The sequence below is a fragment of the Melanostigma gelatinosum genome (genome assembly GCF_949748355.1).
Source record: "Melanostigma gelatinosum genome assembly, chromosome: 11".
Lineage (NCBI taxonomy): Eukaryota > Metazoa > Chordata > Actinopteri > Perciformes > Zoarcidae > Melanostigma > Melanostigma gelatinosum.
In genome coordinates, this window is record NC_136644.1 from 23670583 (window position 1) to 23697105 (window position 26523).

General features: G+C 43.3%; 1 protein-coding gene across 3 annotated transcripts in view; it reads right to left on the reverse strand.

The window, feature by feature from the left end:
- The window catches only part of LOC306785150 (protein jagged-1a-like), a 29501-nt gene extending 6540 nt beyond the window's left edge, over positions 1–22961 (reverse strand). For 2 of the 3 annotated variants that reach the window (XM_079279381.1, XM_079279380.1), the window contains exons 1-13: positions 22646–22961; positions 20461–20763; positions 12091–12148; positions 9201–9458; positions 8768–8828; positions 8081–8211; positions 7701–7820; positions 7231–7344; positions 7033–7146; positions 2631–2744; positions 2087–2133; positions 945–1118; positions 142–292 (exon numbers count right to left, since the gene is read on the reverse strand). In XM_079279381.1, the coding sequence (XP_079135507.1) occupies positions 142–292; positions 945–1118; positions 2087–2133; positions 2631–2744; positions 7033–7146; positions 7231–7344; positions 7701–7820; positions 8081–8211; positions 8768–8828; positions 9201–9458; positions 12091–12148; positions 20461–20763; positions 22646–22723 (1723 nt within the window). In that variant the 5' untranslated portion in view covers positions 22724–22961. The remainder of the gene's footprint in view (positions 1–141; positions 293–944; positions 1119–2086; positions 2134–2630; positions 2745–7032; positions 7147–7230; positions 7345–7700; positions 7821–8080; positions 8212–8767; positions 8829–9200; positions 9459–12090; positions 12149–20460; positions 20764–22645) is intronic. The other variant, XM_079279382.1, reaches the window with a different exon arrangement.
- Positions 22962–26523: the final 3562 nt, after the last annotated feature.

A 26523-nucleotide genomic window follows, 5' to 3' on the forward strand; every position in this document is an offset into this window, starting at 1 on the left:
AAGTAGAAAGTAGCAGAATATGCAAACACTAACGTAAAGTACAAGTAGCTGAGAATTGTACTCGAGTAAAGAACTTGAGGAACTGTGCGCAGACAACAAAGCCGTTCATGGATAACGAGAGAACGTGGGGTGGACGTGAACCTTTGCAGGGCGTCGTGCGGCAGTGGTCCCTCAGGTGAGAGCAGTTCTTGCCCTCGAAGTCGTCGGGACAGTTACAGAAGTATTCTGCCGCGAGGTTGAAACACCGGCCGCCGTTTTGACACGGACTGTGGAGGCAGTAATCGATATCCAGCTGTGGACAGAGAGAACAATTCAGCCTCCAGCTGGGAAAAATGCAACGCTCGGCATGTCACAATCATAATTTGTTCAACAGCTAATACATTAATATCATACAATAACAGCACTGTACACAGTATTTTTTTGTGTTCCATCTTTAAGAGCCAAGATAGAATTGTCACTTGTTATTTATGGCATCTCCTAATTAAAAGCAGTATTTATAAGTCGAGTATATCAAGAAAACAGTGTGTCAGGCATACTTTGGACTCCTTTCTTTGGACTCCTTTCAGCTGTTCAGAGTGTTAAGCAGCCAGACAAAGACCGGGTCTAAAGTTACATCAATTATCTATAATTATAATATTGAATATCAATCGAATTGAATAGAGGAACAGGACCAGCCGAGCCACATAAAAGAACAATGCAGAGTTTAAAATCAGGTCACAGCAGACACGAACACAAATAAACAGGCAAATACTGGTCCTGATGGATTCAAATTATATTTTTAAGAGTTCTTGATGAAAGATTATTATATTTTAGTGGATGTATAGTTGGATAATAAAACGGCGTATTACGACTGTTTTAGATAAAATAAATATTTAAACAAACCAGGTGTGTTTGCAGAAATAAACTTCCTGCTTCCCGTTTGCATGAACCGTATCTTAGCTCACCTGACAGCGACTTCCAGAGAAGCCGGGTGGACACAGGCAGCGGAAGCCGCTAACTGCGTCGTGGCATCGGCCGCCGTTGAGGCACGGCCCGCTGGCGCACTCGTCCACGTCTTTCTCGCAGCGGTCGCCGGCGAAACCCAGAGCGCACACACACTTATAACCGTTCACCAGGTCCTGAAGGAGAAAAGTTCTGTTATTGAGATAGATATTTATATCTCCAAGTCACACGCCAGTGACCATATTTTGTAATTCTTATGATATTTCAGTATTTAGTCTTGTTAACACCTTTTGCTAGTTTTTGCTAGCTAGCTGTTACTGTACCGTGAGGGATGTGTGATTGAGTTTGCTAATTGAGGAGTTTTAGTTTGTGTATGTACATTCATTTTTAATTGTATAACATCTTTTATAAATTAGTTGTTAATGTTAAGATCTAAGTTTACACAATGCCCACATTGTCACCTCAAATTTTCACTTTCCACATGGTTGACTCGCTAGCTAACGCTAGCTTACTACGAGCTTTCTGTTATTATTGTCTTGTTTTCACTGCTTTGACTGTCAAAGCACTTTGTGAACTCCATTTATTTAGCACCTTTAAAAACAAAGTTATTATTACTACAAACTATATGGCACAATTCACACTGTATGTATTAGCTTCTAGCTCTTAGCCAAACCAAGCAGCATGTTCAGGGAGGTCAGAAGACCGACCAAATGAGTCTTTAAAGTTTTAAAATCTGCACACATATTTACACTTTAACTCAATAATAGTTTGTATTTAAGATTCAGTTTCACCCAAAAACACTGAACCATAAATCCTGTAAATCAAACTGGGCTGTACGGTGACCATGCACACTGTCAGATAACGCTGCTAATGTAATGTAATCTGGCTCCCATCAGTAAACAACAACCCATTGTGTGATGAAGAATGGCAGAAAGAAAAAAATGAGCAATCAGCATTTGAAAAGAACGAGGACGGACTGTTTATCTTCTGTTGGGAAATGAAAACGTTTGGAGAAATCTGATCTGCTGTTGTCATGGACATACAAGCACAAATACACAGTCGTGTCTCTGTCCTGCATGCATGGCTCAGCATATTTGCTGTTTATAGCTGTGGTGTGTGTGTGTGTGAATCCTCTGACGCTCACCTTGCATGTCGCTCCGTTCTGACACTGATCTCGACAGTCGTTGATATCTTCGGAAAAAGAAGAAAATCAAGTTTTTAAATGAGATTTTATAAAAAGCATACACACAAAACAGTTTTTCTGCGGATACGCTGTTTAGGAACTTAAAGCTAAACTGTAAGTGAAATGACGGAGTTTCGAGGATGGTTTTTTTTGCCAAAACAGCTCAAAAACGTTTGAATCTGATTGCCAACAAAGCAAAGATTTACCAAACCGTGTCCGTCTGTAACAAAATTGTTGTTTTATTAATCTCCTGTTCTTGTTGGATGGGAAAGAGTCTATTATTTAACCATGTACAAACAGAAAAAGATGTTAAAAGTAAGGCTGAGTTTGTGAATCCACACACCTGAATATTGCAGCCTCAGGCAACAGTTGATCAAACAGAGTTTCAAAACAAAAGCTTCTGTACAAATAAAGATTATTGTTATCGCTGCTGCCGGTTGACAGTTCGTGCCTCGTCCCATCTGCTCCTCACTACACATTATGATTATTGTCGCGTCTTACTCACTGGTGTCACAGTTCTGGCCCGTCCAACCTGGGACGCACTCGCAGAAGTATCCGCCAATCAGATTTCGGCAGGAGTTGGCGTTGGCGCAGGGGTCGTCGTCGCACTCGTTGGCATCTGAAACGAAACAAACAGAATAAACGGATTAGAGGGAGAAAGCAGGAGTTTACAGATGATTTTTTTTTATATGTTGCTTCTTTGCTCAATGTTGTAAAAGTTTTAAACTATTTTTAAAAAGCACTTTGTAACCTTTGTTTTGAAAAGTGCTGTATAAATAAAGTTAATTGCTTTTATTATTGTTATTATTTGTAATATTATTTTAACAATTGGCCTGTCCTGTAAATGCCACAGTGGCTTCTTTTTCAGCAAAAGTTATTTTAGCTTAAAATGCCGCTTCATTGCCTTTCATCATTTAACAAGTCAATGAACAACAGAGGAAGCAGATGTCAAAGGTCGGGAGGAGGAACAGGAACATATGGAACAAACAGTGTGAAAGGGTGCTTTGAGTCTGGCCTTCAAGTCGGTCAGCAGGAGGACGGACTGAAAGCAGTGGATCCATCTGAAATCATTCAGCAGTGGACTTCAAAATCAAGGGCTGGCAGACAAAACTAACGCTAGCAACAGTTAAAGGTTGAGGAGCATGTGGCTCAAGGATTAGCGCCGCGGTGGGGCGATCCGTAGCGCTAATCCTCCAAACCACAACCATGCCTCCCTGAGATCATCCTGGTTATTAGTCTCAGTGAGAGGAGGTGAAGGATGGAGCGCCGACCTGCCGGACTGAAAACGCCCCGAGGAAAAACTGATCCCCACCAATGGAAGAGATGAATCATAACTTAAACAAAGTTCTCCTAAACAGCCTCAAACCTCCAGCACAAATTTGGAAAAGGAGCACAGCAACAGTTCTGGTTCTGGAGTTAGAAGAGGACTGTTGTCCTCCACCTGATTTGTATCCAAGCGTACACCTTTGTGAGGTGGTGTGAGGGAGACGGGCTCCTCCGGATGTTCCCCCACCCTCTGCTTCACCCCCAGATCTTCCACAGCTCCCAACCATCCGAACACTGCTCTCCTCTCTCTCCCGCCTCCCACTGTCCCGGAGGCTCTCAGACACAACAACTGAGCTCGCGACAAATGCAGGTCATGTAAAAACACGCACACACACTGAAGCACGGACACAAACTGACGGTGAAGAATAATGGATAGAAATATTAGAACTGTATCAAATATAATTGTGGGGTTAGAGCTATTGAAGGGTGTGAAGTAGTGTTTTGTGTGTGATTTTGGGGCAGGTACAAACAGAATATGTATCGGTACCGTCAACGACCATAAGATTCCAAAACAGGCTTACAGACAAAACAGGATTTGTGCTAAAAAAAAAAAAAAAAAACAGGCTCCAGTTAACCTGTGAGAATGAAAGTGGTTTGAATAAATGATTGACTGTTGTGTGCAAGAGGTTTCTAACTCACCAAATTATTACTGCAGTGTTGATGAACTAGGACACTGTCACAGCAAAAGGCCGTGCTCTAAATTTAAACAAAATAGGTGAGACATTTTCTCTCTCCTCTGCAGAGAAAGAGGCTTTGAAAACAATTAGTGCAACTAAAATAGCTAAATTCGACCCACCAGGGGAAGAATCTTACTTTATATGGATGAACATGGTCATACAGTAAGCAAAAACTAATTCCAAAAAAAAAAAAAAAGCACAAGTAAGAGAAAGAAATAGAAAATGTTTCACAGCAAGAAAAAAAAAATTAATAAAAAAAAAATTAAAATAAAATCATCGGATAAAACAAAACTGCAAAATAAACAAAATTTCTGGGAATGACCCGAGGGCAAACTAATATTACCTAAGACCTTATATAGATATACGGCTCTTTTGAACCATGGGTTGGACCATGTCTCAACAGGTGGGAAGGTATCTGTGATAAAGAGGGTCTTTGCAAAAACTACTAAAACAAAAAAAATGTTTGGGTCTAGCATGCACTGTATGTGCAAAATATAATCCATTTCAACATATTTGCATGGATTCCATTGAACTAAACTAATATGCAGAGAAGAAATATTGTTTGACAATAATTGACAGATCCTCTAGATCAGGGGTGCCCACACTTTTGTGGCTTGCGAGCTACTTTTGAAATGACCAAGTCAAAATGATCTACCTACATAAAAAAATGCCATACACACACACACACACACACACACACACACACACACACACAGAGTATACTTCACATTTACAATATATGTTGGCGTACCTTGCATAACTGCATGAACCCTTATGGCACAATACAATTCGGTACATTTGTGGTCATTACCTTACTCTGATGATTGCACTGAATGGGATTGGGCAGAGTTGCATAGTCCGGACAGTAGCTGCTGGTAGCCGCCTCAAGCAGACTTCAAATGAGCATCAGTCATGGTGGAACGGTGTATGACTTAATGTTCTTCATGTGGGAAAAGGCTGACTCACATACATGAGTAGAGCCGAATAATGCAGTCAAGAAGGTGTCACATGTCCTCATGTTTGGGTACTTTTCCTCTGTGAGGAAACTGTCCATGAGCCCTGGACTTCAGCTGAATGTCAGCTTGCAGTGTCAACATCTCATCCTCCACTCCAGACGAGTTCAGGTGAAACAGCGTTGCAATTTTTGCAATCGTGGCGCTGCAGCTTCAGCTACTTTAGTAGAAATAAATCTGAAGGCTAACAAATTAGCTCGCCGGAGTTTTGCAGTAGCGCCGCGCATACATGGTGACCCGTGTGTTAGAAAATCAAGTGACAAATGGATGGCGATACATAGATAGATCGATAGATAGATATGGAGATATAGATATAGATATAGATATTTTTTTTTTTTGAATGGCATGCGATCTACCCGCACTACCTCGATCGTGATCGACGTATTGGGCACCCCTGCTCTAAATGGATCGAGACACAGTGGCACTGATAACTCTTAATCTTGGGGCACCTGTTCCCTCTGGGTGAGTCTGGAAGGACAGGGATTTGAAGCCTCTGGGGCCATTTGTCTGACCAGTGAAGATACTAACGCGCTCAGAGGGGTTAGTGGTGTCTGTAAGAAACAAAAGGGCTCAGTGGTACAACTAACATCGCGGAAATTGATAAATTCAGACAGCCAGGGCTATGTGGGATAAGGGGAACTATGTTTTGCTTTAATCATAATTAGTCCAACATTATGATGGGAAGTTAGGAAGCTAAAATTGACAATTAATAAACACAAAATACAACCAAACGAACAGTAGCAGTAAACACAAGCAGTGGAGCGGAACTCGTGCCTTGGCACAGTTGGTGAGGTCATTCTATGCCTATGGCTGACGCCTCCCTGCGTAACCTCCTAGAGACAGACCACAAAGGTCATCCCATCTGGCAGTTTCAGTCAGTCAGTCTACATGGATGCCATTGGGGTCCCGAGGGGAAATCAAATTGCCGCGGGGTTTGAAACAGTACTATTTTGGTGGGCAACAATATGGTAGCGGGGTCGAGACGTGCTGCTGGCGGAGAGAGGAGGGGTCTGCAAAAATGACATGACTAAACAAACTCTCGCGTAGTTACAGATTTCCCAGCAGGATGCGGAGCTGGGACGTGACGATTACACTTAACTGTGAAGTAATCGTGATTCGTATGCCGAAAAGAGACGAAATGATGATTGCAGTATTACCTGTGGCTAATAAAGACAGGACACAGAATGTTTGTTAAAACATTCTTTTTATTAAATATGTTAATCCATAAAACATTAAAATACGTGTTTGATTATATTCAATTCTTATTGATTTTGATGTATTTTTGTTTTTATGCTTTCACTTATTTAGTAGTTAGATTGGACATTTATTAATTTTTATTAGAAGTTATACAAATAGTATAAACAGGTGGGAATGTTGGGAAAAGTCTAAATGACTAATTCGTATGCGTTTCAATGATTAAAGAACGTTACACATTTAACAGAAGCTCATCTCCTCTGTGGTGTTTAAGGCCTGTGTCCTTGTGCGAACGTTCACTGACACTCTGTCTTCAGCAAATGTTTTAATCCATTAAGAAGCAGTTGATTGCCGAAAGAACACTTCAGCGGTTTGTCCTGAATAAGAACGATAACAAACGTGTAGAAAGCGGAAATACTTACACAGGGCTCATTTGCGATAGAAAGTGACCCGTGTACTAGAAAAGTGTCCAGATACGTGAGCCAGCCTGTGTGAAACGCGAAGTGTGTGTGTGTTACCTTGTGCCAGCCCACTGCGTGTTGTTTACCTAGCATAAATACCAGAGACACATCTTCGAGCGGTCTTGATTTACATTCTGTATGGGAATCAACCCGGTCTCGTCCTTTGCAAAGAATAAATGTCCAATGATGAATGATTTTTACACCAGTCTCGAGTGAATGTTTCTAACAGGACCCACCGATGAGGCAGGTCTTTCCGGTCCACTGAGGCGGACAGGTACACTTGAAACCGTTCACCAGGTCCTGACAGGTTCCTCCATGACTGCAGGGGTTCACCAGACACTCGTCCACATCTGAGACGGAGAGAAAGTTCATGAAGCTTCACCGGAGGTTTCAAAGAGGACCTGATGAATGATGAAGGTTTCAGCGGGGCTTACTGTTGGAGCAGGAGGGTCCGGTCCAGCCGGGGGCACAGCGGCACTCGAAACCCTGACTGGTTTCCACACAGCTTCCTCCACTCAGGCAGGGGCTGGACAGACAGGCGTGGTCCGCTGAGACAGACGGAGACACGTTTACAGTCAGATCAGAGGCCAAACAAAAACAGGCAACAATGCAGGATTCGGTTGACTACTTTTATTTACTCACGTTATTTGGACTCAATGTGCATATGAGTAATGTATAGCAAAAATCAAGAAACATAAATATAGAACAGTTAAATATAGCCGATTTAAAATCGAACTGGATTTATGGACATAAATCCAAAAAGACAGATAATCAGAGACACCACGTCATTTTAATCCTGTTGTAAGTAAACATGAAGTTCCGATAACACTTCACAGGAAGGGTTGAAAAGTCTTCATGGTGCCTTGCTGCTGGCAGGGGGAATTGAACCACGGACCCCTCTCACCTCTGTGACAGGTGACCCCCGAGAAGCCGTCGGGACAGGAGCAGTGGTATTTGTCTGGTCCAGTGTTGCTGCAGGTTCCTCCGTTCAGACACGGCTGCAGCGTCGCACACATGTTCAGATCTGCAGCGTAAAGTTGCGACATTCTTATTTAATTCTCTGGATAATTAGCTGCAGAGGTTCACAAAATAAAATGTACTTTTATCTGTGTGTTCAAGACGGAGGAAGATACTCATGTTCCTTCTAATACGCAACGAAAAACCCTCAGGGGGAAAAAAAGGCAGAAGAAACGAGAAAACACACTTAAAGCTGTTGAGCCAGTTCTCTAATAACTTAACAGTGTGTCCAAGTGTTTCTGTGTGTGTGTGTGTGTGTGTGTGTACCTTTGTCACACAGCTGTCCTCCATAGTTGGTGTCACAGAGACACTGCCAGGGCTCCACACAGCTGCCGTAAACACAGCCGGGATGAGGGATGCAGTGATCGCAATACTCCCCCTGCCAGCCATACAGACACCTGAGAGACATCACACGCACACACACACACACACACAAAACAATAAAAATGGGCACAGTTGCAATTATTAGATTAAAAAAGACGGAATACTATGAAAACTGTTGTTAAATTGTGCCCTAATACTGACTAACTAATACTTTAAATACATGCATCGTAAAATGATACATTTTGGAAACACTACAGGTAAAAAGAAAAACTAAAAAAAGAATCAATAGCTATCACCATGAAACTTCCCCAGTTGATTACTTACATCAAGACAATTATTTTTTGTATTACACGTTTTCTGAAATTGTAAGTTTAAATATGCAAATGAGGCATTATCTAACTAACTTTTAAACAGATCGACACAGTAGTAAAATAAACACCTAAATGTGGATTTTGGAAGTTTCTTTTCACTGGTGTGAAAGAAGACAGCTTAATTTGAGGACTTAAGTTGAGGACTTTTGTCTCATGTCATACCGCCCTGTCCCTCCCATGTTACATGTCTCTGTCTCTACGGTCACTATCAAATACAGAAAAGCCGCGGTGCTCGTGTTTCGTGTGTGCTGGTTCTCACTTGCACTCTCCAGGAACTTTACAGGATCCGTGTTCTGTGCTGCAGCCCTGTCTGCACATCGCTGTAGAGGGACGGCAAAGGAAGAAATGTGGGCTAAATACGGGTCATGGATGTCTCCGGTTTTCCACAAGCACTTGAACGCACCAGCAGAGAAGCGGTCCCGGCTTAATATCAGAATTTGATCAATACGCTCCAATAATCAGTCTAGAGAGTCAGTTGATTAAATCATTGTATCCCATTCATGTGTGACGGGAAGTATAGTTTTGATAAGCCATTGAAAGTGTATTTTAATATAAATTCAGGGAACAAATCTCTGCCTGGAAGTCAGGAGAATCAATTAAAAACGGCTCCGACATGATTTACAACAACGTTATATGAAATGGGCTAGAAGAGTAGAGTTCCCATGCATCAATAAAACCCAGAGAGAACTCACCAGTGTTGCAGTCCGCACCGGACCAGCCCTCCAGGCACGTCTTGTCGCCGTTGTGGTCGCACTCATAGTGGCCGAAGAAGTCGTCTCGCGGGCGGCAGAACTTGTTGCAGCCGAAGCCGTAGTAGTGCTCGTCGCAGCTGAGGCGGACCTGGAAGTGGAACTGGGCCACGGGGCCGTTGTGCTTCAGGCTCTGCCACTGCCGGCCCGGGTTGATCATCCCCGAGTGGACGGCCTTCTCAATCGTCGCCCCGCCAGCGCCTGCAGACACAACGGTTTAGATCAGTCAGACAGGAAACACTGAGGCGAAGAGATGCACACGAGACAGACAGTCTATAAGAAGTGGACGTGGTCACTATGACTCTGCTTTATTCAAAGATAAAGTAGTAAAGGATGTACTCTTTTTAGGCAATGATGGAAATACACAAAACAAAATGTTGAACAAAGGATGAATCGCCTCATGACTATAGGTCATTAGTCTTTGAGCCTCGTCCTCAGCAGCTGGACAAACACAGTACAGTAACAGTACTCTGCTGGAGCGTTTGCGAGGACAGCGGTAGTTGTAGCTGCAGAAGGAGGCGGGCTGCTGTAATATTCCAGAGAGTTTGAAAATGCTGAGCTGCTCTGTGGTATTTCACCGGCGGGGTGGAAAGTGTGGTCGGGCCGAGGTGACGGCGTCCGTTTAAACGACGGGCGACTGGACTCAAAGAGCTGAAAAGAGACTCCAGAAACCTCGGCGCAGGTAACACCATCGGCCTGGAAGCAAACTGTGACACTTCACATTACGATGGGGAAAAAAAAATTCTTTTTTTAAAAAGTGGTGATGAAAATGCCACGGGGGTAGCAGATTTGAAAAATAGGTACCCTCGAAAGAGGCTGGATCCGTTCCGTCCAGAATATTTGAGCAAATATTCAAACCTGGCACTTCATCGATGAATACCGGCCGAGCTGTCGAGCAAACGCTCGCCTGAGAGCTGAAACTCCGAAAACTGGCGCGAAGAAAAACCTCTTGATAAGTTTGGGTTTAATTCCTTCTCCGTTACTGAAGCATGTACAGATTCTAACCTTTTTGTGAGTGAGCTACAGAGAAAACTTAAACTAGATTATTTTATAAGCATACAAGATTTTAGAAATATACTTGCCGATACTGAACGAAATGAAATCTTTGATTGAAGCAATCTGCTGGTTTGTTTTCCGTCTGTTGTCTCTTTGACGTGTGTTCTATGTTTTTTTAAGTCTGTCGTTACTGTATTATTTTTATGTGGTACTTTTACGCTGCCATCTTGACCAGGACCCCTTTGTGAAAGACGGTGCTACGGAATAGACTGTAGTAGAGCGACGATGCCACTGAAAGACGTTTTAATTGTAGATTTGTTGAGCTTTTGGTCTCCACCAACTCCTCGGGTTAATATGCGTCTCTTTAGCTGCTAAATGCTTCACTATGTTCACTAACTGTGTCGGAGCAGGTCGTGCACAGAGACGGTTCTGCTGCACGGTAACAGAACGATGCAGGTGTCCACTAAAGACCACGTGTCGGAGGCACTTAGCGTGTTGATGCTAAACTGAGAGGGTCAATATTTGTTCTGTCCTCATTTGGCTTGACAGCAGTTTCAGTTTTGTTTGCCTGCTGAAGGTTTCTGACCAAAAAAACCAACATCAGAGTATCATAGTATCTATGGCTGGGCGAACATCAAATAACAGTATTCCTGAGCAAATGCCTTGATCACAAAATTTCAACGATATTGTGTACACAATGGGATTGATAATACATAATCCTCAGTAGTGAGGATATAAAGACTAAGCGGGTAAAGGGCAGTAATAGAACAGTTCAGAAGATTACATCAGTTGACTGTAATGTGACCTTTCTAAACCAGGAAGAGAAAACACTCATATTACGATGTCAAAAATCCAAGACGATACCAAGTCTCACGTCAAGATGTTGATAAATATTAATATATTTCCCGGCCCTAATAGTATCTATCGGTTTGTTTTGACTGCTCATTTCTGGTTCCACTTGTGGAGTAAAACTGGCTGCAGTGAAGCCCACCTGGGCCGAGGTCAGCCGACTTCACACCGGGCCTATAATGGCTCCCTGAGGGACGCCAAATACAGCAGCGAGCCAACACTCTCGCTCCGACCGCCTCGCTGACCGCTGGGTGGTAAACAGACGCTCAAACTAAAGCTGCCGGCTTCGCTCTCTCCTCACACGCTCTTTACAACCAGTTTCCTGAATGAGAAATGAGGGGGGGGGGGGTTAGCGCTGCAATAAACAAGAGAGGGAACTCCAGAAGTTAAAGAATGGGTTAAAAAAGGGAAAGGATGTTCCAGGACAATGTCTTTGTCATCCAATGTCGTCTGTGCCTCGTATTTAATTGAACATGAACTGACAAGTTTGTTGATTTTTGTCATAATTCAGAGTGAATGATGAAACATTTTGACCTTTTTTGCAAACAATTTAACTCGCACACAAATGTTTATATATTTCTCTCTTTTTAAAAACTTCTTTCTTTGGCTCTTTCGTGTTTGCTGAACAGTCAACAGTGAACGGCAGACAGGTAGTAAGGAGAGAGAGGGGTTGTGACATCCTGGAATCAAATACAGGACCTAAAAAACAATATTAAACATTAAAATCTTGCCTGTAATTTCATAGATGATATTAAGTCGCCATGCCATGTCAAATCTACATTTGGACTTTCCTAGAGTTCCTTCAAGCATTTGAACAAAGAAACTGAAGCAGATTCGCAGTCTGTTAGTTTTCACACAGACGTGGCATCTTTACGGATCGGAGGCCTGTGCAGCACTGAGCTCTCAGGTCAAAGGTCGTGTTTCATGTCAGTAAGAAATCAAGCCGAGCAGAGAGGAGTGAGGAAGAAGAGGTGATGAAGATACTCACTGCCGGAGGACGAGTCGTTGTTGAAGTCCAAGGCTTCCACGATCAACGTGTACGACCTCTGCACACAAAGACAGAGAGGAAATGAATCAATGGAAACGTTCAGAACTCATCAATGAAACAATATATCAAGTGACAATAACAATCAGCTTCTGTTGGTTTTTATAAATTGGACATTTCAGATACTTACAACTTAAACAGTGTAATGCCATGAAAGGATGAAGTATGTCCAACACCAGCAGAAAACAGTAAAGCTGGATATTGGCACTGATCTCCTAAATGGCTTATATTAAAAAAAAAAAAATTAATTTGATGGAATTTGATTCTTTTAGACTGAGTTACATCATAAATCCCAATAGTAAACAAATATGCTACGCTTAGAATTTATGGTGGGAAATTTCTTTAAGTGCACATATTAATTGTAAAAATATCTCACTGTTATGAAGATCGTGGAACAAAATAGATAAACGGGGGAAATGAAAAATTATTTAAATGAAACATTCACACAACATTTCGTGCAGATGCAGACAAACACATTTAGTGAGAATAGGAACAGATAGAGATCGGTCTCTGGAGAATCAAAGTTGGGCGTCTCAACTTTAAGGAGCATTGACAGATCAAATTAACTCTTTAATGAGGAACACTGGGAACAAAATTCACAGGCATCACTGAAACACCCTGAAGCCTCTAAATAGAGATACAGTGTGTGTGTGTGTGTGTGTGTGTGTGTGTGTGTCATTATTTCAGCTCCACTTTGAAACCCTTTGTCTCTCTTAAGGCCACTGTCGCTCTCACCGCTATCGAATGACAGACGTAGCAGAGCCTGCCAGAGTGTGTGTGTGTGTGTGTGTGTGTGCGCGTTATTGTAGTTTAAGGCTTGGAGGTTTCTCTCTCTCTCGCCAACATTCACACCATCCAAATTTGGAGCTCGACGTCAACAAGACACCAAAATAAGAGCAGGGAACGACAAAGACTGACGAGTGTGTGTTTGTGGGCTCCTTTAAAAGACCTTCTGGAGTTTTAACGCTGGAGAGTGAGGAGCATTTCTTCCATGGGTTGTTTGGGAGTTTAGGTGCAGGTTAAGAAAATGAATGGGTCCTCGCGTATAGAAGAACATTCTTGTGTGTTTGTGATTTGCAGGCTGCAGACTCATTGCATTTGTTAAAAGGACCAAACCATTGTTTTTACAAGGGGGGGGGATAGACTGACTAGAACATAGTGTCATGGCTGTGTGTTAAAACAGGGTCGACACTTCAAATGACTCTTCTGTTAAAGCTACAGTAAAAATGAATTTCAGTGTCTTTGTGAAACTTGTACCAACCAATTACATAAACTCCAATATGCCCGTTTGTTCCAGGCTGTTTTCTCTTTTCCTCTAAAAGCTGGAACAAAATCAGAGTCACTACATATCAGTGACCTGCTAATATCAATCCTGTGTGAAGAGAGAGCTCAGCACCCGCCCACCAACACTGGAAACACCAGAAACCTGGTGACTTGATGGGCTCCTGGTTTGTTGCCTCACTGATGTTAAATCTGACCCTCTGATACAAAAGAAACGTGCCACGTGCCTGAACTTCAACCTCGGTGGTCCCACATCATCCTGTCCACACTCATCAAACCCTGCGCATGTTGGCGTAGATCCACAGCAGCTAGATAAACTCTCTCCCACCAACACTCTGCTCTGCAGGAAACCACAGTCGGTTCATGTCGTTTACAGATTAGCGGTTAGCTCGGGCTGTGATGTCGGGTTATCGAGCGCCTCAGAGCAGCTGACAGGATTATTGGACCACAATGAGCCATAACAAACCAAACACGGGGGATTTGTTCATGTCTTACATGCTTTCCCCGTGTTCTACAGCGCCTCTGGAGATGGAGCTATACGGTGGATTTACACACGAACAGATAAGAGAAGAAGAAAAAGCGTGACATTTGGCTTCAGTCTTTGTAGTGTTTGCAGCCATGAAGCTGGACTCAACAAGATGTTCCTACAGACTCACGCCACACAAAACAGTGTTTCCCACACATGGTGAGCAAGTTCCACGCCTCCCGACTGAATATATTGTACTTTGTTAAAGGATAAATCCAGTTTATCGCAACTTTCATCTTATTTCAACACTTGTTTTTGAATCGTTTCTATCAATAATAACAATTACATTCTTATCTGAGATCTTGGAACATCACTCTAAAAAGGTCTGGTGGGTCTGAAACACTAGCTGTCAGACGATAAGGCATGTTGGACACAAACCAACAGTTATCCAGATCATCATAAACCACTTTGTCTGGAGTTCAAACTGAAAGCGAGCTTTCATTCCTATGAAAGTTTCTCTGGAGTGCATGAAGCAGAAAAAAAGTTGACTTCCAAGTATAAAATTAAGCAGATCTTCTGCATCCATGGACCCGTAGAGCATGCGCACTAGCGTTTCCTTTAACCCCGCCCCCCAGTTCAGCCTTGTTCTCTGGCTCATTCACATATACGGAGGAAGGAAAACAGCTCTGGATTCATCCAATAGTGCATTTTACAACTTTTAAATAAGGGCTGTTTATGCGTTCATACTGGGAAGTTGATTTACCTAAAAAAAATAAAAATAAAGCACTAATAATCAGTCGCTGAGCTACAGACATCTCTTTCCCAATGTAAGTCTATGGGAAACGGTCTTGCAAGTATGTCAAACTCTGACAACAATTCAGCTTGAGCATGTCAACATACATATTTGAAGTTTTCCTAACTTTCACCAAAACATATCACAGAACACCTCATCATTTTACTACCAGTTACTGGCTCTGACAACTGAAAATTGAAGCTGGTTTCAACACATTTTCTTTCCGACAAGAATCTAAAACCACAATCTAAAAGCAGAATCAAGGAAATCTTATTCCGCAAAATAAATTCCTGATTGCTCGTCAACGATTCCACACAGAGCGTCACGCCTCCACTGAACCACAGAGCCGTTTACCCCGACGCCACATAACTGTCGCTAATGCAGAACCGAGCTAACGTGCCGAAGCTGTGACTGAAAACCCTCCGAGCAGCTCTTGCAACATCCTTGCGTCACCCCTCTGGCTGAAACGGGATCTGGGCGTCGGGGCCGATGCCTCCTGACCCCGCAGGAAAAGTGAAACGCGTTGCCCACCAAACAGCGGGTGGCACCTAAAAACATTTTAGCAGCTAATTCGATTTCTAGATGAGAGCAGGGACAAGAACCCGACAGCCGGGTTACCCGCCAACAGGTTCCGCTCACTTCCTGCCAAAACATCTAGCAGCAGGCCGTTGGGATTTCCCCATCACTCCCTCGCTCTGTGATTGTTTGATTGAGGAGGTGGAACTGCTTTCTCTGGCTGCGGGCTCAGTGTGGGAAAATAGTTTGTTAGCCGGCAGAGCCAGGCGACATGTGGAGGCAGGTCCTGGGCAGGGAGGAGGAGGCGGAGAGCCCCGAACTCACTCAGCCAAACAAAAATCTTCCTCCATTTATGTTTTGTTTTGCCAACTGCAACTAACAATTAGTGTCAGAAAATATCTTACACCTGATATCCATCCTCTACACTTTCCTAGAGCCCATGGGGACATCTTCAAGTGGAGTTGTTTTTGTCCAACCAACAGTCTATAACAATTAAAATATTCAGTTTAACACGATATGAAATTTTAAACATTAAAACCATTGGTTTGTGAACAGTTTCGCCGTCGCCATCTTTGATTACGGCCGTCGGCATGTTTTTTTTAATAAGTGACCATATTTGGAATGCGGATGATGACGTAAAGACGCTGTATACGTCTCGGGTAGTGGCAGCGACCTGTCAATCCCAGTAACCCCGCCCTAAATCATACTCTGTTTTATGGCTATTTGACTCTGAATGTAACATAATTTACTAAATGAACATCGTGCTGTGTTGACGAAGACTTGAAACTAGAGATCGAGACCATAAACTCATGTTTACAATGTTTACTGAGGTAATAAATCAAGCGAGAAGTAGAGTCATTTTCTCATAGACTTCTATACAATCTGACATCTTTTTGTAACGGATGAGTCGCCCCCTGCTGGTCAGTAGAGAGAATGCAGGTTTTAAGACACTTCTTCATCGGCTTCACTCGGCAGAACCAGAGGTTGCCGCTGGTGTAAACCATAAATAAAATTTCCATTCATGATAGTAGTTACCTTTTAAATTAACTCATCCTGAAGGCTAATGCTAATCCCTAGCGTGCTGACTATTGTTATGATTATGGTTGGGTCAGGGTACCGTCAAGGGGACGGTATGGTGACAGAATACAGTGTTAAACTCTTGCAAACATTTGTAAAGTTGAGGTTACATGCAAGACAGACATGTGTCTTGCATGACTAGCGTTTAGCGTAGGTGATTCTTTACTCTCCACTAATACTCTAATTATTCACTGTCATTCGCTTGTTAAAACAAGTCATGTACTGCTGACAAAGGTACATCCTCGCTGTGTGGGGATGCAGATTAGCCGGCGACTGGTGGATTGTATGTTTTGGGACAGCCGATTAGCTGTAATGAGATGGTTTGATGTCATATGGGAACGACTGGGACAGAGGAAAAGAAAGTGAGGGTGGAAGGAAAGGAAGGAAGGAGGGAAGAAGGAAAGGCTAAGAAAAAGATCAAGGAGTGACTGGATGCTTCCAGCGTCGGTCAGCAGTGGGACTCATCAGAACTTTCCATGTTTGGTCGTGGAGCCACATCTGGACTCCTCTGAGCCTGGCCCATTCAAAAAATGTCAACAATTTACTGGGGCAGTTAAGCGTAACCTTCTCTCCATGCTTCCTTCGCTCTTTTATTTTCTTTGTAAAAATCATACTGAATTGTGTCCGTCACAAGAGCAACAACAGGACAGAAGAGGACAGCCTATCACGTGGCTGCTGTCACCTTTTGGGTTGGCCTTCTAAGATGAAACCAAAAAGGCCAAACTCTAAATGTTGATAAAGGTGTCAAAAGACAAAATGAGAAATAAAAAAAAATCTCCGTTTATGTTTTTACTCAGTAGCTGATCTGTAAAACAATGTGTATATATTATTTTAAAATTAGGTTTATGACTTAATCTGATGATAATTATTCATAGCAGATCATCCGTTTTCAGTTTAACAGACGAAAACATTCAGACTGTTGGGCAACCAGTCATCCATCCAGATCAGCCCTGCATGGATGACTGGTTTCTGTGCGTGTGCGCGTGTGTGTGTGTGTGTGTGTGTGTGTGTTCGGGGTGGTCTGGTGGTGAAGACAACATCATTTGTTCCAACACAAACCCCGGCAGGATTAACTACCAGCGAACTGAGTCAGAGCACAAATATCTCAACACCTTCTGGTCAGATTATCCTGAAACTTGCTGTGAATATTCATCGTCCCCAGAGGATGACGAGCGGTCATTTTGGTGACCTCATGACCCTTCCTCTAGCGCCATCGTCAGGGCAAAAGAGAAACATGTCATCATAGGGCTGGGCGATAAATCGATTTAATCGATTAATTCGAATGTGTGCTTTAAGGCGATGTGTTTTATTGAAAATCGAGAAAATCGCCCCCACCCCTCCCCCCCGTTGGGTTCCCGTAGTAGAGTGCGCGCGCATTGTTTACAAACTAAAACAATGGCGGCCAGCAGCTTCACTGCTGGCCGCCGCCGCCGCCACCTCACAACGACAACCCAGCATTTTGGAGACATTCACCAACTGTACTCCGCATGAGAAGAAGAGTGCCCGGTGGAAAGCCATCACGGATGCAGTCGCGATGTATATCGCAAAAGATATGGTGCCCATATACACCGTGGAAAAGCCGGGGTTTATTCACCGTCTCAAAGCTTTGGACCCCAGGTACGTGCTACCAAGCCGTAAACATTTTTCTGACGTTGCCTTGCCTCGGCTGTACAATAGTACACGCCAAAGGATCTCTGCGGAGCTGGAGGGGATGTCATTCTACTCCGCAACAACTGACCTGTGGTCCAGCAGGTTGACCCAGACACCGATCCACTTGACTGGTGGAAGCGTCACCAACGTAACTTTCCAAGGCTAAGTACTTTAGCAAAGAAATACCTCTCTGTGCCAGCTACAAGTGCCCCCTCTGAGAGGCTTTTCAGTGTGTGGGGGGGGGCATTGTTACATGCCACCGTGCATGCCTGAAGCCAGAGGTAGTAGACAGGCTTGTCTTCCTGGCAAAAAATATTTAGAAAAAACATGCACTACTGTTTAATACTGTTGGTTATGTTGTGAATGCACTTGATTTTGTTTACATGCACTTATTTACTGTGCAAAATATGTTATGTTGATGTTAGATCAGATGTTGCACTTTTGAAAATGTGAATGTTAAAGGGTCATATACATTTTATTTCATGCTGTGTTTGTATCAGTGTATTCAGTTAGAAAAGCTTACTGTAAAAAGTTACATTTGCACAGTTGTTTACAATGGAAGGCTACTATTTAATGCCATTTAATGTTATGTTTAATTAAATTTTATATTTAAATGATTCAGGCAAACAAAAGAGTGACCAAATACTTTTTGTATACTACAGGCACCTTTCTACAATGTTCAGGTTTTGTTTGCACTTTATTTTTATCAACCTACTTGGGAAAATCATCACAAAATAAAAGAAAAAATTGTTTTCAACAGCTTCTGTCATCTGCAAAAAATTTTGGGGGAAAAAAATCGATTTAAATCGTGAATCGGATTTTTTGTAAAAAAATCGGAGATTTTTTTTTTAGGCCATATCGCCCAGCCCTATGTCATCATCTGAATCAGCTTGTGCACAAAATCAAAAAGGTCAGAAATGTCTTGATCTCCATCTGTCCTGCTCCTCAGAGGATATACTCCTTTAGATTAGCATGACCCCATGACATTTCCCCTAGCGCCACACCTTACAGTGTTAGGATTGAATCTTGCATAAACTGTAAAGCCACTGGTGGATTGAAATGAAGAATTGAAAGAGTTTGTGTATTGGCGTCAGGAGGTGTTGCTTCAACTCCCCGTGGGTCAACACGAGTTGCACCACAAACTTTTCTCTGGTTGAGGTTTTCCTCCACTATCTACTCACTGACTGTGGATACATTGTTCCACCATCCGCCCCCAATCCCAACCCCTCTGCTGCCGGCATTGTCCCATAAGCCCCGGCTGCAGCCCGGCTACGGCCGTGCCCATTGTTCCCATAGTCCTCTGCTCATTTAAACCGAAGAAAAAGCACAGAAAGAAAGAAAAAGGATGAAGATGGAAAAACGCATCAGAGAGGATGAGACACCGAAACAAAAGGTGGAAAAATACAACACAGCTGGAGAGAAAGGATTTTAAAAAACACAAGGGAGGAGGGAGGATGAACCAGCGGTGGGGTCTCGGGTGAAATGCTGCAGGTTTGGCACGACTTTAAACATCCTGAGCTGCCATCACAGCTCCAATGAACACGACTGACGCACACAGAGAAGCTGTTTGGGGTCGGTCCTGCCAGTTTAGATGGAAAAACAAAAAGGCAACAACAAAAAACCTCATCCTGTCCCGACGAACACGACGGCTTCATTTAACATGCCAGTTACCCGGGTCAACAGCAGGAATGTCCTGCAGCCAGCCGAGCAGAGCCGGCAACAACGGCCCTTTATCCCCCCCGATGAGAGGTCAGGGGAGATAACTACCACAACGACGCACGAAAGAGAGAAAGAAGAAACACCCGGCGGCCTCGGCCCGCCGGTGTCTCCTCCTGACCGGAGCAGTTCGTCCTCAGTTGTAGTTCCAGGCAGGAAACCACAGCAGCCGCCGAGGAGCACATGAAACCTCAGCCAGTGTCTGCTGAGCATCACAGGGATCTGGACTCACACCAGATCAACCCCGAAGACGAGCGGAACTCTCTGAGGAGCTCATAATTCTGTCAGTCCAACCCGGCAGATTGATGACTTAACCAGCAAACACTATTCGAGAGCCTGAAATAAAGTGTGCGGTTTTAGTGCATGAATAGTGATGTGGCTGGATTACTTGGCACGCCAGAGTGGTAAGTAAATTAAAGTAACACATTTCTCTTCCTCCCTGTCTTGTATCGTGATATATTCGAGAGATAACTTTTTTGGGGAGAAATGAAGTGAAAACTGGTCAGATTAGCCACTAGTTCATCCTGAATCCATGGAACAAAACTGTCAACTATGAAACGCATCGTTTGAAACTAGTCTAAAGTTACAGTTCTGTTTTACTAATGAGGGACATCAACATCGAGAGACTGAATGAACTCCGGAAACAGACAACATCCCCTGTTTGGGAACACCAGACCACATCCTAGTGTTGGTTCAGTTCTGGTCAGAAGAGCTGAACATCTGGCTGAAGAAGAACCACAAACTCAAACACACCAAAACAAAACCTCCTCGGACACAAAAACACGACATCAATGAGACAAACTGTAGAACTCACCGGCCACGCGAAGCTGAACGGCAGCACGATCCTGGCGTTGTCGCTCTTGGCGTTGCGTAAAGAAAAGGTATTCCCACCCAGCACGGGCGTGGAGGCGGTGCCGAAGCTGCAGGGCCCGGCCGAGGACACCTTCAGCCGGTACTCCTTCAGGCACACCCGGAAGTAGGTGTCGCATTCGGCCGCCGTGCACCGCCGATCCGGGGCGTCCCGGGGCGCGTCACAGCAGGCGCCGGTCTGCAGCTGCCCGTTCGCGTTCTGCATCGACAAGATCTGGAGCTCAAAGTGTCCCGAGGCCGAAGAAACCTGCAGAGAGGGTCGACAGGTGAGCTCACGGCAGGTAGAGAGGCCATTATCAGAACCGGGTTTTGACTGTCCTCGGGCCCCCGTTGACTTCATGCACACATCAGGTTCATGCAAGTTCCTGATTAAGTCTAAAACTTTGGACCTGTGAAGACGCCTACTCTGCAGATGTGTTCAAAATGCAACATTTTGACGATGGAACTCTAAGTGCATCGAACATCTCAACCTGGGATTGCTTTTTTAATCCCTCCTGAAGCAGCGATTGAGAGCGAACATACTTGCAAGAGACACAAAAAGAACGGTCAAAATCGAAGCAGCAGCTATCAAGATATCCTCACTAGATCCTTCATTTCCCACAATGCAACTCAACCGCATCAATTGTTAAGACTTCCCCTCCCTGGTGAACCCCCATGCTTTTCAAACTGTCGTAGATTTGTTGTCTTGAAGCCCGAGGTGAGGCGACCCAGATAACATCACTGTGACATCATCAGGGGAGATTTTGTCACACCTGATAAAACTCCTCCAGACATACAACTGATCGGCCCGAGCGCTGCTCAACATGACAAGTAAGCTAAACGTCACGTGAAAAATCGGTGGATTTCATTTCAGCCATATGACCTCTTGGAAACTTTGCAATCTCAACTAAACGTTAAAATAAAGTCGTGCAAGTTTGAACAAAGCTTGGACAGAACAACATCAATCTGTAAAGAAAGCAGGCATGAAGCTGAAACCATCAACGGATTCATTAATAAGGTGATTGACAGGACGTCTCAGCAACAATCTGTTACAAAGCAAAGCGTCAAATGTTTCCTGACTGCAGCTTCTTCAAAGTGAAGATTTGCTGCTTTTCTCCGTCGTATCATGTTATCAGTTTCTCTCGACGAAGAGGTTTAAAGATCTCAACCTGGATGCTTTTTCTTGGCAACCTTCCAACGACAGCTACACGTGTTGTCCTGTAAATGTGTAAAGATCAAATATAAACCGACGAGGAGACCGTTTAACTTTAGAAACCCAAGAGAAGAGTGTGGCGTCACAGGGTTCAGCAGGAAACACGGAGCTCTGATTCTTTTACTTTACGACTTCAGAGCTCCCTGCAGGATCTCGTACACTCGCGTTGAAGACTGATGAGAGTGAAGCAAAAGAATGATTCTGATAAAAACACAAACATTGCCAATGCAAGTCCAAAGATTGCTTTCAGCCGACAGTTTGTCAAAACAGTCCATGTGATCCAAAGCTGACCGAAATCCCACTGACTTTATATCCTTATGGAGCAAAAGTCTTATTAAACAGATACGTATTATTGCACACAGCTGCAAATATGAAGCAATGATCCGTTAAGTTCCCTAATAAGAAATGTAAACCCCCGATATCAGAGCAGACCGAGGAGCAAAAGCATCATGTGGTTTGTAAACCATCAATATATTTATTTTTAACCTTAAGTCAATTTTTCAAGCACAACTCGCATTTAAGTGACTTAATGTTTTTTTTAAACATTATTTAAGTTAATTAACAATGTATGTTTTGTGCAAAATGACATCATCACTCCTCAACTTTGACATTGTGGAAATCCAAAGCAAGTTCTCAAAAAGTATGATTTGTCACTTTACTCCTTTACATTTAAAGAACGTAATTCAGCGGTTTCGTCTATTAAAAGTGGCACATTTCATCATAAGACAAATAATTGTAACAACCTGAGAAAGTAAGTTTATCAAAAGTTGAAAATGAAAGGTTTCAGCTCACTTTTACTTGACAAAACTTTTGTCAAACTTTGTGGAAAGTAACTTCTGATTCATGAAGACGTCAGATGATAAATCACCATCATTTTCTCCAGAAGGGAAAGATCTGTTCCATAAACAACACACCTATCAGCGGGAGTCTGGTGTACCTGTATGTGGGCAGAGAGCAGCAGGAGCTGCAGGCTGACGGCGGCGGGGAGGAGGACGGAGCTCAGTGTGAGGGTCATGCCGGCGGTTAGCTGCTGCCGAACGGCTGTCGGGGGCTCAGGGGTAGTCGGTGCGAGCCTCCGCTCCGGGTGCTTATCCCTCCGGATGGGACATGCACAGCTTTTCCTCCAGGAAAGATCTCCACAAAGTCCTGACAGAAAAAAAAAAGATCCGTTCTGCGTGATTCCTGAACGGGAACCTTTTGTCTGCTATTGTCCTGCTTTTCTTTTATCACAGCTCCGAGCGACCGCAGGTTGCGACACCATCCGACTGACTGCTGCCGAAGAGCGGACAGCACTTTGGTAGACACCGGAGGAGGCTGGGTAATATCCACCGGCACGAGGCGGGGGCTGATTGCAGACCACGCCCACTCATGCGTTTAATGAGAAGCGGTTTGTTTACAGTCGGTTCACACGGAGGTGCAGAAGTGCCTTCACACACGGAGGGCAAAATAATCCCCGAAACTGACATGAGAGGAGTCTGAACGATGATTACAGATACAGAAGAAGAAATACAGTTCCGCGCTGAAGACGACTGTTTAAGGTATTATTGACATACTGCACTCATTTCTCTCCTCTTCTGTAACTCGCAGTCATTTTGTTGTGATGCTGCTACCGGTACGGTGGCTCTGAAGTGAGTTCAAACATTTCACTGAAACCCAAATATTTTCTTTTAATTCGATGCACAAAATCCAAAATGAATAGAGCTTTGAAGTCCTGGAAGATAATACTTTTTATGTATTTTTTACAAAATATTTTAGTTGATATGTCGTGGGTTGATATACAAGACAATTACAATAGTAAATGTAAAAACATCTTTCAGACTTCAGGGCTCCTTAATAATGACTTAGCCAACATTATATAATCATTTGTGTACAAAAACACATCATCTTGAGTGCAAAATATTCTTTAAAAATTTAATATTCTGGAACTTTCACAAACCACAACAATCAATGCATGAAACAAATGAATGGCGGTCCTTGTAATGCCGGGGGTAAAGTGAACAGGTTTCAAAATAAAAGCCCTCAGTAGTGTAACAAGTCTTCCACAGATTCCTGCAGTTACTGTCAAATTAGGCACCTGATGATGTCACCACCACCATCACATTCATCACGACCACAATCATCATCATCATCATCATCATCAACTTAACGTCAGTTCTATGAACACACTTTTACAAACTTTGTTTTTTGTTTTAACATTTCATTTGTTTTAAATTTCTTTTGACTTTTTAGGTTTCTCGTTTTGGTTTTAAACATTCTTTTTTTGTTTGTTTTTACTTCTACAGCAGTTTCCTTTTAACATATAATCCTTATATTATTATGCATATTTTGTTAAGCAGCAGCAGAATAAGATTCAGGCATTCAAAAACCAAAAAAACACAAAAATTGCTCAAACAGTTTTTGGTGCAAACGTCATGACTTTGTTTAAGTCAAAGAAAGAGACAGTGAAAGATAAACAGATTATTGATATTTTTCAAATATTTTATTTCATATTAAATTCTTTTACACATTTATTTGAGAAGATGAAGAGAAAGCATAAAGGGGAGATCACTAAATGTGAGGATGATGATACCAACAAATATGAATACATACATACAGATATACATAGAAAATATATTCATCATGGACAAAAATGCACACCGTATAGTATAAACATGAGATTCTAACAAAAGATTGTGTAAATCGAGAGCAAAATATCTAAATGTGCCAAAACGTGGGGAGTGGAGGAATGAAAGGAGGCAGTTGTGGGAGTGATGGGAGGAAGGGGGAGGGCGTGGAAGGAGCTGATGGGAGGAGGGGGAGGCAGTTGAGGTGGTTGATGTTTCTTCATGAAATAGAGCCTGAGCGACAGAACAAAGGTGGCCTCCTCTTTATTCTCAAATTAGAGCAGCTGGGCCCTTTTCCCTCGAGGAGCCCCATGAATAGATTATTGGACTGCTGTCACTGAAAGAGAGACAAACCCCCCCCCCCCCCCCCGCCTCCCTCACCCCCTCACCCTAACCACCAGCCCCCAACCCCCTCTGCTGCAGCAATATTCAGACGGACTCCTGACCCCCCCCCCCCATCCATGGTCCAGGTTTGAGGTCCAGACGTTCCCAGTCAGCATTAGTCTTATTATAGACCCCGATGGTATTCGTGATGTTACGTTCTGTGATATTATCCACATGGCTGCTGATGTATGCACAATAATTCAATTCAGTAAAATCAGATATTTGTTTAAAAAATCTCTGACTCGACGGGAATAAAAATAAAAACGTTCCCTCTTGACACAAACCAGGTCAGTGAAACAATAACGGACCCACAAACTATACATGTTGGAATTTTAACCAGCAATTCAACCGGCCACAGAATCACTGGACCGGTTTAAAGCACAGAGACAACCTTCGACATACCGGTGTCCTGTTCACATCCAATGACACACACACACCGATGAAGGCAGAGCCTGAAACGTCCACGTGTGTCACCCGAAAGACCCACTGGACATGGTTTTCTATGGGACACCAGTGAATCCTCCCTCAATGCATTGTGGGACAGCATGAAACGCAAGGAAAGGGAGGAGGTTGAAGGTGTAATGCAAGTGAGAGTGAAATTCACCTGAAAGGAATTTGGGAGTGATTCACCAAACAAAAACGATCAAAGAAAAAGAGCAGCAGTTGAGCCGATGGTTCGCGACTCTTCTACTTCCAAAAAAGAAGTCTGATTGTACAGAAGTCTATGAGTAAATAATAGACTCTGCATTCATATTCATAGACAAAGATTTTGGCATCGACATGGTTCTGGTTTCATCGGAATATTGGTATTTGTTCCATACTGATTACTTGAAGTAAAGGAAGTACATATCATCCAGCCGCCTCCCTCCTTGCACATCTCTCTGGTCGGGACAGTAGTTGCAGTATAAAAGTAAACCCACATTGCGGTGCATCCCCGTGAATGAATAACCAGCTCTGCTCTGTGAGGTCAGCTCCTCCTTCTGTGCGAAAACTTCCCACGCTCTCTGTCCTCCCACTGTCTCTGACCTCGAGGGCCGGCGGCGCGGGGAGGGACCGAGCGTTTCCAAACAAACTCCTCGAAAACAACCACAGAGGTTCATCAGCGGCCAGCGGCTCGGCCCTGCTGCTTCACCAGAATGACTCGGCTGATTTAACCACAGCCGGCGGAAAGCACAGTCTGTCGAGCTGAGACGCTTTCTGTCTCGCAGGATACGTCTGGTGGTTTGCTAGATTTTTATTGTTATCAACAGATCGTAGTGTATCAAAGCCTTGTATATCTTGTTCTTCTTTCTCATAGAGCTCCATTGTTTCATTGGGTGACATGTTACTTAATTACAATGAACACACACATTCACTGTCCTGCTACAAATTTTCCCAAGAGCATCAAATCTGGATTAATACGCCGCTGAGAACACCACCAAACGCACTATTTCCTCCTGTTTGACAAAAAGTACAGTGACCAGCTTTTTTATAAAATGGCTGAGCCTTAACATAAAAAACAAAAAAAAGACCGATGCAGTATTTGTGTTTTTTTGATGCAGTCGCATCAGGAATGTTCTCAGCGTGCGGTGTGGACGAGTTGGCAGAGCTCCATCATCAGCGCTTGTTCATTTCTTACGGCCTTCTGCAGCGTCTCTCTTCTGGGCAAAAGAAAACACTCGGATCACATTCAGGCCAACTGTATCTGTGTCAGCACGCAGCAGGAGGCAGAGCAACTCTTCCTCTTGCTTCTCACCTCTTTATTGATGAAACAGACACTTCAAGTGTGTCCATGTCAACTTAACATAACAACCTAGTCTTAATTGAACATTTTTGCCATTGTTTTTTA